This window comes from Penaeus japonicus, unplaced genomic scaffold (genome assembly GCF_977035675.1).
Source record: "Penaeus japonicus unplaced genomic scaffold, GWHDUDI00000001_assembly GWHDUDI00000031, whole genome shotgun sequence".
In the NCBI taxonomy this organism is placed as follows: domain Eukaryota; kingdom Metazoa; phylum Arthropoda; class Malacostraca; order Decapoda; family Penaeidae; genus Penaeus; species Penaeus japonicus.
In genome coordinates, this window is record NW_028234433.1 from 11,745,938 (window position 1) to 11,760,910 (window position 14,973).

The following is a 14,973-nucleotide window of genomic DNA, read 5'->3' on the forward strand; positions in this document are numbered from 1 at the left end:
ATTATCAGCACATATAATGATGAACCAGGCATTTTTTGTATGATAGACAATATGCACATTTCAAATCATTAGAAAAGTTTAATAAGCATGACATACAAATATTATGTGTTGTCTATAATTACGTCATCATATTAAAAAAAAAAAAGTCATGCTTTGGAATTCACTCTATTATTTTCCCATAATAGGTCTTTTATAGTCATAAAATCATTAACATGAATGTTAAAACAAATTAATCACGATCATATCGAAGACAGAATCATGTTTACTTAATATAATGGCAAGAAAATTTATTAAATCTGTTTTTGGTAGGCACAAATATTCCCACAATATAGCTTAAATCTAGCTTACTGATAACAAATAATCATATGTGCATATGATGCAGATTGAATGAAGTGCACTGATATTGATTTTATAGCTGAAACTCACTCTTACTACTTAAACAGATTAATCAAACCTAAAAATATTATTAACAATTAATTGCTCACCATTTAGGGAAATTATTGAATTTACAGAAACTGATTGTGATCTACTTTTTCCAGAATCCTTCTTTAACACAAGACCAGCTGCTTCAACTGGTTCTTTTGATTAAGGATAGAGAAGGCATCCTCTTTAGCAAAAAGAGCGATCCAAGGCTTCCAAGTCAGAAGATAAAGTGCTGGCAAGAAATCTGTGATTTATTTAATGCCAGCAATCCTGAGCAGAATCAAAGATCTGTCAAACAGATCAAAAGAACATGGGAATATATCCGCAGAAGGTAAACAAAAATATTTATTTACATGTATATACTTCTTCAATTTCTTACTGATTATTTAGTCATGTTAATAATATTATTCATAATTTATTGAAAATAGTTTCTTATTTAACTCAGCAAAATAAGTAAAACTTGTTTATGGATATAATGTATTCATATAATTTTTTTTTTTTTTTCCAGAGTCAAGGAGAAAGAGTCGGCACACCTCAAAGAAAAAAGGGCAACTGGTGGGGGACCACCACCAACACAAGGTTTCTCTGCCCCATACATGGAAATTGCAAGGTCCATGCTTTGCAAAGATCTTGCCCTGGGAAACACAGCCGTGGAGTTTGGCTCTTCAGGTGTGTTATAGTACAGTTGACACAATTATATTGATGAAGCGGTTGATAGTGAAATTGGTAACATAAAAATGATAACAATGAATGAAGGAGTATATATAATGTAAGCAAACATTCCATGGTAAAGTTTACGAGTCATTATAGTAATCATTTTTTTATTGAAAAAAGAAAGATGCACACATGTGTATATATACATACACACATTTATAACTTGATATTTGTTTTCTGAAACTAATTTTTATTTTCCCCCTACAGTGAACATCAACTTTAAATCCTCGCCTCCCTCCCTTCCAAGCCCTCATTCCTCTCCCTTTACTAACACCTCTATTCCATTCTCTAATCCTCCCTCTACCTCTCTTGAAATCCTTCCCTCAACCTCTTTTCAAATTCTTCCCTCAACCTCTCTCACAAGCCTTCCTTCAACCTCTTTCGCAAGCCTCTCATCAACCTTACTTCAAAGCCTTCCTTTATACTCTCTTCCAAGCCATCCAGGTTTTCCTGTCACATCTTCAATTCTTCCTCCATCCTCTACTGCTAATTTTGTTTCTTCCCTTCCACCTACTCCATCTCCTACTGATGCTATTCATTCTGTAAGCTGTACTCCTGTACCCACTCCTTCCCCAACAGAACCTTTCCCTTCTGATTATCCTTCTCGTCCTTCTTCTCGCGCTACACCAAGAAAAAGGAGGTTATCTGAGGAGGAGGCATATGCCCACATAAAGAAAAGGCAGGATGAACTACATCTGTTGAAGATGGAAGCAGCAAGGGAAGACCTCCTTGCAGCTAGAGCTAAAAGGCAGTCTTATGAGGCTGCACAGAAAGCTGCAGAGAGTATGGAAAAGGCAGCTAAAAAGTTTTCAGATTTTCAGGTGGAGGTTATAGGGGAGTCTGTGACTACCCTTACAACATCAATAAAAGAACTTATGAGGGAGAAGCTGTAGTTCGATTTTTTTTTTTTCTGAATAATATTTACCTTTTTTATGATAACATAGTGGTGAGGCAATGGGTGAACCATAGTATGAAGAGAAGTTCCCCATTTCAACATTTATCCTTTGTTCTTTTTATTTTCCTTTGTTCTTTTATTCCTTTTGGTGTTGGTTACCTTCCTCATTAGTGTGAGGGAAAAAAACTATGTATGATTTATAATGTATAATGGTACAATAATTCAAGACAAAATAAAAAAATGGTAATGAGGATTTTGTTTTCATTTCTCCTGTAAATATTAGGATATTCAAACAGTTGTATTCTTAACATTTTATTAAAAAAATCTCTCAATTTCTGCCCTCCTCCTTTGTCCTTGCCGAGCTCCTTGATGGATGTTGGTAAAGTCTTCTTCCTGATTTTCTAATGTATCATCATTATCATCAGGAAGAAGGTTATTTTCAACAGCCAAATTGTGGAGGACAGCTGTGGCAGCTATAATATCCTGGGTGACTGCAAGTTTCGTTCTCACAGGTATCCCGAGAACAGCAAACCTCCTCTTCCATACACCAAAGGCTCTTTCAATACAGTTGCGGGTCTTGATGTGTGAGGCATTGAAGTTCCTCTCCTTCTGGGTGCCAGGATTTAAAAAAGGTGTTAAAAGATAGCTGCTGCAGGCATAAGGTTGACTCATTAAAAATTCTGGAGTCATGTGCGCTTCCTGGCCAATTTACTACCAAAGTAGTAAATTTCAAAGAAGCATCACATACCCCCATGACATTTATAGCAAAGTAATCCTTACAACACCTGTAAACTTCAGCATCTGGACCACCTGGGCTTCTGATGGGGATCAGAGTTCCATCTATGCAGCTTATGCAACCTGGCATATTTGCATAGAGTGAAAATGCCTGCATTACAGCAGCATCTCTCTCTGGCTGAGGGAACTTTATGTGGAGAGGTGCAATTTCTTTTATAGCAGCCGCCACCCTGGCCACAAATGTGCTTACACTCTTCTGCGACATACTGGCTGTATCTGCAATGGTCAGCTGAAAATTACCTGTCGCAAAGTAACGCAGACCGACCAGCAGTTGCAGCCTTGGAGAAATACGAAGACCTGTCAAGAAAAAATAAGAAATGTGAGGTTGCTATACAAGGCATTATTCCAGCTATCATCATCATAATCAATTCACAAATAAAAGTTATTGTTTTGTATGTTTTGAAAGTACAGTTATAATGGATATTTCATTACCTCTCCTGTCACGAGAAGATGGGAGTCTGTGGCGTATCTGCTCGAACAACACCTCGAATGCTGCTTTTGAAACTCCTGTTCATTTAAATCATGGCAGGGGTTATTCCTATGAAGAAATATTCTTCTGCGTCTGTGCAGACCCAAGTGTTGCAGCTCCCTATAATCATCAATATCATTCATGTCCTCCATTCTGGTGGAAAGTAAGGAAAATCATTATTGTAGTATTGCAATATCTATAATAATCTGACTAATAATTGTAATATTTACCAGAATTAAAATATGTAATAGCAAAATATCACTGATAAATCATATATACTAATACATAAGAAAAAATATATGATTTGAAGACACTTTCTTTCATTAGCAATAACTAACGAAACACTAGCCAGCTAAAAAATATGTTCTGTACATTTTTAAAGAACATTTGGAATGTCATATATGTAGACAAACAAATAAAATATAAATTCCAGCAGCAATAAGCAATTATTTAGTATTTAGTATATATATATATATATATATATATATATATATATATATGTATATATATACATATATATATATACATATATATCTATTATATATCTATATATATATATATATATATATATATATATATATATATATATATATCAAAGTGGCCTATAAGACTTTTGGATTTATGAAAATATTAGTGAAGAGTTAAAGATTAAGAGATTAGAAAAAAAGACAGCCTAAGTATGTTGGCTACATGCATTCTGAACATATTAGGAGCTTAATTACAATGACAGTCCGTGCAAATAATTCATGCTTCAATAATTATCGGCCTAAACGAATAACAGCTTACCTGTTGTTTCCAAAATGCAGTAAATGATCGAGATAAGTAGAGATATTGCATTCACATCGAACGAAGATCGCAGGTGGAAGGGAGTAGTTGCCAAATAGTATATTCGATGAATCGGGTTTTAATAGCAGGTCTACACATATAATTGCTCGAATTTATATATAAATTCACTGCGTAAATAACAGATTGCAATTATTTGTAATTTTAATATAAATTAAGATATTTCTTGAAGAAAGAGTTGATTTAACTGGCGGTATGTAGTAAGAATAATCCTGAAATACAATTTCACCTTTTAAGTCTCGTAAACAAAAGATACATATTTGTTTTGGACCAGACGATGAGATAATTTATATTAATAAAATCATATAATATGCACTATATTATATAATATAAAACTAACGATGATGTCCTACCAAAAACAAACTCTTTATATTGACGGGTATATCTGTGGGGAGGGGGTAGGCACCCGAGGAAAATTCCCGACGTTCCAATACTAATCCTCGGAAATCCCATTTTCTTTACTGCGAACACTGGACGGGTAACCCGTCACGACATGTTCTTTACTACGGGCCTGAGAGTCACGTCACAGTAGCATTTGTTCGCGATTTATTTTCATTTTTCTTTATTTCTTTATTTTCAAAAAAATTCTATATTCTTTCTTTTATTGTGTTTCTTTTAACTTTTGGTCACATTAGGTTTTCCCCATTTTCTATTTCTTTGGTTATCCTTTTTTGGTCACATTGTTATTCTATTTTTTACGGTAAGAAATATTCGTAACTAATAATGATAAGACACAAAACTCAAAAATATATATAGAAAAACATACTCTTTCAATCCCTGGCAACATTACACATTTTGTTTAATTCGAATGTACATTTCCTCACATACGTCATTGCTTCACTCACGGGGCTTCACTCACTCTTCCGATTCGCACATTCATTCATTTCAGACAGTCGCTACGCTTACGCAGGTTAACAGTTCAACTGCCATTTGACCTTAGTTGCGACATTGTTATTGTTCATGCAGTCCATACCCTTTCAATCGCCCCCTCTATTTCTTCGGCTCAGCTCCACTCTGAGACAAATCCATTTTGACTTCTAGCACTTCATGTACACTCGTACAGCAATACACACTCATATCAAGGAACACATTTGGAAGGTTCTTACATCCTACCTTCTTACCCAGCCTGATTTAACAGTATGGAAACTGGCATAAGAATTTCATTTCTTTTTCCATCATCTCTCGCTTAACCCAGCCTGATTTAACAGTATGGAAACTGGCGTTATAATAACCTTTTCTTTGTTCTGTCTTCTCTCTTACCCAGCCCGATTTGACAGCATGGAACTGGCGTAAGATTTACCTGCTCCTACTTTTTTCTTCCTAGTCAATCTTTCCAACTTCTTTCTGTCTGGTTCATCATTCTCTTTATCCTTCTTTCCTGATATTTTTCTTATCAGCAAGACCTACCACTTCCTACTAGGTAACCCCTGGCGTCAGCCACTTGGACCTACCACTTCCAGAACTTATTTTTCGGCGTCAGTCTTACACTCATACTTCCACATGACTCCTGATGTATTCTTTCATTCTTTCAACTTTTCATTCTTTATCATTCTTAATAACTTATCTTTAGATAACTAATTTAAACAATATTCAAAATTCCTCTAAATCCGGCTATAACAATCTCCTCCCCCCGACCCTGAACATCAAAAGTAAATGAAACAAGTAGAATAGTAGAAGAAAACTGGAAGAATTAGCTCAAGTAAGGTAGAGGTCGCCAGCCCCCGTTCAGGATAGAACCCTGCTTTCACCTTCCCTTAACCACATTGATAGTAAGGAAAGAAGTAGAACAGTAGAAGAGAAAAGGGGAAGTTAGCTCAAGTAAGGTAGAGGTCGCCAGCCCCCGTTCAGGAGAGAACCCTGCTTTCACCTTATATAATTTAATCATCATCATCATTCCCTTTTGAATTCTTTCTACCACACGATTTCGTAATCGCCGTGGTGAATATTCTGCTATTTGCTCCTTTGCAGTTGACACTCCTAATGGCTGCCATTTTGGTGCAGTTCTTAGATTACATCTATTTTCAATACGTTCATTTTTTTCATCTTGATCGACTGTTTTAATTTTGTATACTCCTGTTTTCGGGTCCAAAACTTCCACTATCAACCACCGTTGGGGATGCCACTCATCCTGCAATTTACTTCTTCCTATTTTTACATTGTTCCTTAGTAAAACTTCCTGGCCTACTGTCCAATTAATGTCCCTAGCTCTTACATCTCTCTGCTTCCTCGCCATCTCTTTCTGCTTGCTTTCCGTTTTCTTTGCCAATTCCCATATAGTCTTTTGTATCTCCCGTAATTCGTTTATCCAGTCATCTAAGGTTTCTTCTGAAGAATGATTTATATTAGGATCCTGAGGTATCTTAGGCTCTCTACCAAAGACAAGCTGAAAGGGTGAGAATCCTGTAGTTGAATGTGGTGTAGCATTGTAATGGGCAACCAGGGCAGATACGTGTTCTGGCCATTTTTTCTTTGCCTGTTCATCTAATACTACTAATAAGCCATGTAAAGTTCGATTAAATCTTTCGCAGCATCCATTTCCTTGTGGATGGTATGCTGTCGTTCTAATATTTTCTACCCCATAACTATTGCATAATTGTTTGATTAATGAACTTAGAAAGTTTCTCCCTTGATCTGACAATAATCTATCTGGGGCTCCAAATTTATCAAATACTTGTTCCTTAAGAATCTTTGCTACTGTTGTTGCCTTTTGGTCTTTGGTTGGGAAAGCAAACGAATAACGACTGAATATATCTGTGACGATTAATACGTTCTCCATTCCCATTCTTTTTTCTAAAACTGTGAAGTCAACAGCTATCATTTCCCAAGGTTTGCTCGTGTCTAACGTTCCCATAAGAGCCCGCGGCTTTGGCGTTTCGTCTTTGGCTACAGTACACCTTTCACATCCAGCCACGTACTCTCCTACCGCCGTCGACATCCCTGGCCAATAACCTCGACTTCTAACTAGACTAAGAGTCCGGTTCCTCCCTTGATGACTGAACTTATCATGACATGCCTGCAACAATAGTCTTTATAACTTTGGCGGTAATACCTGTTTAATATTCCATAAATTTATCCCAATTTCGTTTTATGCCAAATAATTTCATCCTGTACAACTAAACTCTCTTTTACTCTATACAATTTGCGAAATTCTCCATCTTCTAAGCAATCTTCTTTCTCCTTTTTTGACATTCCTTTCATCAAGAGCTGGCAAATACCTTTAAAGCACTTCATCTCACCCTGTGCCTCCTTTAATTCCTTTTCCGTCCAAAGCTCTCCCACATTTGATTCTTTGGTTAGTGCCATTGCCGCATATTCTTCATCTGTGTCACTTTCTACCTCCTGCGTCAGCCTGCTTAGTTCATCAGCTACTGTGTTATTCCTACCAGGCTTGTATTTTATGATAAAATTAAATTGCTGCAAATTGTTAACCCACTGACTTTCAACCGCGCCGAGTTTCGACGTCTCTAAGTGACTCAAAGGATTATTATCTGTGTATATTATAAACTCCTTTCCTACTAAGTAATCTTTAAATTTATCACAAACAGCCCATTTCAGTGCTAATAATTCTAATTTTCTTGAACTATAATTTGACATGTTTCTTTCTGAATTTCTTAAACCTCTGCTGGCATAACAAACCGGATGAATCTTTCCCTCATGCTTCTGTGACAACACCGCTCCTAATCCCTTAAAACTGGCATCCGTTTCCAGGATGAATTCCTTCACAAAATCAGGGCATTTTAAAACAGGGGCTGCAATTAACTTTGCTTTTAACTCATCAAATGCTTTCTGACATTTCTCATCCCATTCCCTGACAATGGATTTACGCGAGTCCCCAGACATCAAAACATGCAATGGAGCAGCTGTTTGTGCAAAGTGCTTAATAAATTTTCTGTAAAATGAGCAGAATCCAATAAAAGCTCTTACGTCCCTCACAGTTTTCGGGAGGGGCCATGATTTGACTGCCTCGACTTTCTTTGGATCTGTAGTGATACCGTCTCCTGAAACCTGATACCCCAAATAAGATACTTTCGATGCAAATAAAGTACATTTTTTTAGATTTCATCTTTAACCCATGCCTCCGCAATCTTTTAAACAATTCTTCTAACTTTTCAATATGTTCATCCACAGTCCTGCTAAATACAATTACGTCATCTAAATATACTAATAACGTAGCGAAAATCTTGTCTCCTAAAATCCTCTCCATATAACGTTGGAATGTGCTTGGACTATTTGACAGTCCCATAGGCAATCTTTTAAACTCGTAATGCCCGAACGGTGTGCTGAATGCGGTTTTGTGCTGATCTTTCGGGTGGACTTCTATTTGGTGACAACCAGCGGCCAAATCAAGTGTTGAAAAATACTTAGCACCCGCCAGCGCTTCAACCGTTTCATTAATTTTCGGAAATAGAAATGCGTCTCTAATGGTGTGTTTATTTAATTGGCGGTAATCTATGCACAGCCTTAAAGTATTATCTCGCTTGCGAACCACAACTATTGCAGCAGAATAGGGACTCACACTAGGAGTGATCACACCTTGTTTGCATAGCTGTTCAATATGTTCTTTTACTTCAGGTACCTGATTCGGTGGTATTCTTCTATATGGTATTTTGATAGGTCGCTCTGTTGTCAATGGTATGGTATGCTGTACACCTGTAGCTGTTCCTATTGACCCGTTCTCACTAGCAAAAATATCTCTATACTCCCTTAATAGTTTCATAACAGATTTCCTTTGGTTTCTAGTCAAATGTTCATCTATTTTCACTTCCGGTAATATCTCGTCTATATCTTCAATGTTACATTGCTTTACTTCTTTCAGTTCTATCTCCTCCGTTTTTGCATCTTTGCCTATCCGCCAGTTTCTCCTGAATTTGCACGTGTTATATAACAGATTCGCTACCAGCGCATATTCCTTTTCCTTTCTTTATAAGTATTATAGCAGGTAGCGTCACTATACCCTCAGGAACCCATCCCTCATTAAGTCCTGTCAATGGCTCAATCAGCACTTCCTGACTCTTCACCTGCCTTAACTACGGGATCCACACTGGCACTCGTCTCATACTTGAAGCTGGTATGACCGGTATTTGCCCCTTACCTGTTAATGCAAACCCCCAATCATCCTTCAATCGCAATTTACGGATTGCTCTTACATCATTTAAATATTCATTCCACTCCTTCGGGTTAACACTTGCTTTACATAGATTATACATTACAGGCCATACCTCTGCTACTTTGGACAACACATCAGTGCCTCACAAGCAACTATGACTCTCCCCCACCTTATCGCAGACCAAGAACACTGCATCAGTCTTAACCCCACAAATTTCAATTATAACTTTTACACACCCTCTACACGGCACTGACGTACCTCCTACGGACCTAATACTAACTTCTATCGGTTGCAACTCTAACCCACGTGATCTTAAATAGTATTCATAAACCTCTGAACTGATTAAAGACACTTCAGCTCCCGTATCACACAAACCAACAACATCTACCCCTTCGATATTCACAGTGACCCTTGGGGTGCTAGCACAAGCTCTCGTATTTCCCATCTCTATTTTTTCACTTGAATACCCCGATTCGTGGCCGCCGTTCGTGACGCATCCTCGCGCGACCCCACTATCAGGCCCCATGGGCTGGCGGTCCCTGCGCCCATTAGGCCTGGCTAGTTTTCCGCTAATCTATTAGTCATTCCTGGTTCCACATTACGCGTGTTTTGGTCACCTCGACCCTGTGAGTTCCTTCCGTAGGACTTATCTCTGAAACTTCCTTCTGGACACCACGCAATAATATGACCCTTTTTACCACATCTATAACATACTCTTTCTTTTCTTCCTCCCAGATCCTCTCTTTCAGCATCCCTGTCTTTGCCTTTTCCGTCTTCCTTTTGCCTTTGCGTAAAACATATCCACTCGTTTTCTTTCCCTGCTATCCACTCTATCCACTCATCCAATGAATCATCTGGTCTTTGCTCCATCCGCCTTTTCAGCTTCAAACCCAAAGCCGGCTCTCTCATATTCCTCGCCACGCATTCCCCAATCATTCTTCGATCCATTTCATTTCCTTCTTGCTTAAGGCTTTCACTCATATCCAACATTACATCTAAAAATTCCCACACACTCTCGTGCTTCCCTTGCTTTCTCACTGCCATTCGTTCATATAAATCCCAAACAGATGTTTTTTTCCCATACACTTTCACCAATGCTTCTATTATCTCATCTACATTGCGCCAGTCCCGCTTATAATTATGCAACCTGTCTGCTGCCGATCCTTCTATATGATTCATCGTAAATCTAATTTTATCCTTTTCATCTCCGACTAATTGTCCCAGCGCGCGGTTTGCTTTCTTGATCCAGTTTTCAACATCCCCTTTCCCTGTATATACTTCTAATGATGGGTCTCTCCTAATGATAGAAAGAGAATTCACTTGCCTCTGCTGCAAATTAGCCAAATCCTCTAAAATTTCTAAAGTTCTGTTCCACCTAAGTGTTTCCTCACTGAGATTCTATTCTACTCGATTCAGCCATCGGCAATTCCCTTATCTCCCCATTCCTAATTCTCTGATGTGCACAGCTTCCATCCCGTTTATTCGATCGGAATTTCCGATATATCAAAAACAAAAAATGAAGTAAAAGTAATCCCACAATTAACCCCAGTAAACCACAAATGTGCTCTCCTGTATCCATCCTTCAACACCAATTATTAAATGTGAGCAATTGAAAGGAAACGCTCTGCTACCAAATGTAAAGGTTGATAAATTCGACTTCTAAGTTACTGGCCTGGGCCCTCCACCAGTACAACCTTTTGCGGATCACCTCTGCTTTTGCTCAGTTTAATAATTGAAATGAAGGAAAACCACACATACCTTACCAATTTATTGAATTGTTATACCGTAAAAGAAATAATCATAATAATAATAATAGTATGAATAATAATAATGATGATAAATTAACAATCCTAGCTAATAAAATATAATGATTAATCACTTATAATATTAAATGTTTAGATGCACTTTCAAAGATTTATTCCTACAATTTAATAATTTGTGACCAGTTAATCTATAAATTCCTATTTCACGACACTGTCACTGTTACCTATTTAGTTCTCACTCTGGCCCTGCGCCTCACACTGCTGTCCTCACACTGCTGGCCCTGCGCCTCACACTGCTGTCCTCACACTGCTGGCCCTGCGCCTCACACTGCTGTCCTCACACTGCTGTCCTCACACTGCTGGCCCTGCGCCTCACACTGCTGTCCTCACACTGCTGGCCCTGCGCCTCACACTGCTGTCCTCACACTGCTGTCCTCACACTGCTGGCCCTGCGCCTCACACTACTGGCCCTGCGCCTCACACTGCTGTCCTCACAATGCTGGCCCTGCGCCTCACACTGCTGGCCCTGTGCTTCACACTGCTGTCCTCACACTGCTGGCTCTGCGCCTCACACTACTGGCCCTGCGCCTCACACTGCTGTCCTCACACTGCTGGCCCTGCGCCTCACACTGCTGGCCCTGTGCTTCACACTGCTGTCCTCACACTGCTGGCCCTGCACCTCACACTGCTGTCCTCACACTGCTGGCCCTGCGCCTCACACTGCTGTCCTCACACTGCTGGCTCTGCGCCTCACACTGCTGTCCTCACACTGCTGGCCCTGCGCCTCACACTGCTGTCCTCACACTGCTGGCTCTGCGCCTCACACTGCTGTCCTCACACTGCTGGCCCTGCACCTCACACTGCTGTCCTCACACTGCTGGCCCTGCGCCTCACACTGCTGTCCTCACACTGCTGGCCCTGCGCCTCACACTGCTGGCCCTGCACCTCACGCTGCTGTCCTCACACTGCTGGCCCTGTGCTTCACACTGCTGCCCTCACACTGCTGGCCCTGCGCCTCACACTGCTGTCCTCACACTGCTGGCCCTGCGCCTCACACTGCTGTCCTCACACTGCTGGCCCTGCGCCTCACACTGCTGGCCCTGTGCTTCACACTGCTGTCCTCACACTGCTGGCCCTGCGCCTCACGCTGCTGTCCTCACACTGCTGGCCCTGCACCTCACACTGCTGTCCTCACACTGCTGGCACTGCGCCTCACACTGCTGTCCTCACACTACTGGCCCTGTGCTTCACACTGCTGTCCTCACACTGCTGGCCCTGCACCTCACACTGCTGTCCTCACATTGCTGGCCCTGCGCCTCACACTGCTGGCCCTGCGCCTCACGCTGCTGTCCTCACACTGCTGGCCCTGCGCCTCACACTGCTGTCCTCACACTGCTGGCCCTGCGCCTCACACTGCTGTCCTCACACTGCTGGCTCTGCGCCTCACACTGCTGTCCTCACACTGCTGGCCCTGCGCCTCACACTGCTGGCTCTGCGCCTCACACTGCTGGCCCTGCGCCTCACACTGCTGTCCTCACACTGCTGTCCTCACATTGCTGGCCCTGCGCCTCACACTGCTGTCCTCACACTGCTGGCCCTGTGCTTCACACTGCTGTCCTCACACTGCTGGCCCTGCGCCTCACACTGCTGGCCCTGCGCCTCACACTGCTGTCCTCACACTGCTGGCCCTGCGCCTCACACTGCTGGCCCTGCGCCTCACACTGCTGTCCTCACACTGCTGCACTGCCACTGCCTCACACTGCTGGCCCTGCACCTCACTTCCTCACACTGCTGTCCTCACCTGCTGGCCCTGCGCCTCACACTGCTGGCCTCACCTCACACTGCTGGCCTGCTGGCCTCACACTGCTGGCCCTGCGCCTCACACTGCTGGCCCTGCGCCTCACACTGCGGGCCTCACACTGCTGGCCCTGCGCCTCACACTGCTGCTGTGGCCCTGTGCCACCTCACACTGCTGGCCCTGCGCCTCACACTGCTGGCCCTGCACCTCACACTGCTGTCCTCACACTGCTGGCCCTGCACCTCACACTGCTGTCCTCACACTGCTGGCCCTGCGCCTCACACTGCTGTCCTCACACTGCTGGCCCTGCGCCTCACACTGCTGTCCTCACACTGCTGGCCCTGCGCCTCACACTGCTGTCCTCACACTGCTGGCCCTGCGCCTCACACTGCTGTCCTCACACTGCTGTCCTCACACTGCTGGCCCTGCGCCTCACACTGCTGTCCTCACACTGCTGGCCCTGCGCCTCACACTGCTGTCCTCACACTGCTGGCCCTGCGCCTCACACTGCTGTCCTCACACTGCTGGCCCTGCGCCTCACACTGCTGTCCTCACACTGCTGGCCCTGCGCCCTACACTGCTGTCCTCACACTGCTGGCCCTGCGCCTCACACTGCTGGCTCTGCGCCTCACACTGCTGGCCCTGCGCCTCACACTGCTGGCTCTGCGCCTCACACTGCTGTCCTCACACTGCTGGCCCTGCGCCTCACGCTGCTGTCCTCACACTGCTGGCCCTGCGCCTCACACTGCTGTCCTCACACTGCTGGCCCTGCGCCTCACACTGCTGTCCTCACACACTCACACTGCTGTCCTCACATTGCTGGCCCTGCGCTCACACTGCGCCTCACACTGCTGGCCCTGTGCTTCACACTGCTGTCCTCACACTGCTGTTCCTATGCCTCACACTGCTGGCCCTGCACCTCACAACTCTGCTGCTTCTGTCCTCACACTGCTGTGGCCCCGCGCCTCACACTGCTGGCCCTGCGCCTCACACTGCTGTCCTCACACTGCTGGCCCTGCGCCTCACACTGCTGTCCTCACACTGCTGGCCCTGCGCCTCACACTGCTGGCCCTGCGCCTCACACTGCTGTCCTCACACTGCTGGCCCTGCGCCTCACGCTGCTGTCCTCACACTGCTGGCCCTGCGCCTCACACTGCTGGCTCTGCGCCTCACACTGCTGGCTCTGCGCCTCACACTGCTGGCCCTGCACCTCACACTGCTGGCCCTGCACCTCACACTGCTGGCCCTGCGCCTCACACTGCTGTCCTCACACTGCTGGCCCTGTGCCTCACACTGCTGGCTCTGCGCCTCACACTGCTGGCTCTGCGCCTCACACTGCTGGCTCTGCGCCTCACACTGCTGGCCCTGCGCCTCACACTGCTGGCCCTGCGCCTCTCACTGCTGGCCCTGCGCCTCACACTGCTGGCCCTGCGCCTCACACTGCTGGCCCTGCGCCTCTCACTGCTGGCCCTGCGCCTCTCACTGCTGGCCCTGCGCCTCACACTGCTGGCCCTGCACCTCACACTGCTGGCCCTGCGCCTCACACTGCTGGCCCTGCGCCTCACTCTGCTGGCCCTGTGCCTCACACTGCTGGCCCTGCGCCTCACACTGCTGGCCCTGCGCCTCACTCTGCTGGCCCTGTGCCTCACACTGCTGGCCCTGTGCCTCACACTGTTGTCCTCACACTGCTGGCCCTGCGCCTCACTCTGCTGGCCCTGTGCCTCACACTGCTGTCCTCACACTGCTGGCCCTGCGCCTCACACTGCTGGCCCTGCACCTCACACTGCTGGCCCTGTGCCTCACACTGCTGGCCCTGCGCCTCACTCTGCTGGCCCTGCGCCTCACACTGCTGGCCCTGCGCCTCACACTGTTGTCCTCACACTGCTGGCCCTGCGCCTCACTCTGCTGGCCCTGTGCCTCACACTGCTGGCCCTGCGCCTCACACTGCTGGCCCTGCGCCTCACTCTGCTGGCCCTGCGCCTCACACTGCTGGCCCTGCGCCTCACACTGCTGGCCCTGCGCCTCACTCTGCTGGCCCTGTGCCTCACACTGCTGGCCCTGCGCCTCACACTGCTGGCCCTGAGCCTCACTCTGCTGGCCCTGTGCCTCACACTGCTGGCCCTGAGCCTCACTCTGCTGGCCCTGTGCCTCACACTGCTGGCCCTA

The 14,973-nt window shown here is 44.6% G+C and overlaps 1 protein-coding gene across 1 annotated transcript in view; it reads left to right on the forward strand.

The window, feature by feature from the left end:
• Positions 1-2,282, forward strand: part of LOC147468033 (uncharacterized) — a 2,735-nt gene extending 453 nt beyond the window's left edge. The window contains exons 3-5 of the mRNA XM_086555416.1: positions 540-754; positions 932-1,092; positions 1,345-2,282. Coding sequence (XP_086411542.1) covers positions 540-754; positions 932-1,092; positions 1,345-2,030 — 1,062 coding nt within the window. The 3' untranslated portion in view covers positions 2,031-2,282. The remainder of the gene's footprint in view (positions 1-539; positions 755-931; positions 1,093-1,344) is intronic.
• Positions 2,283-14,973: the final 12,691 nt, after the last annotated feature.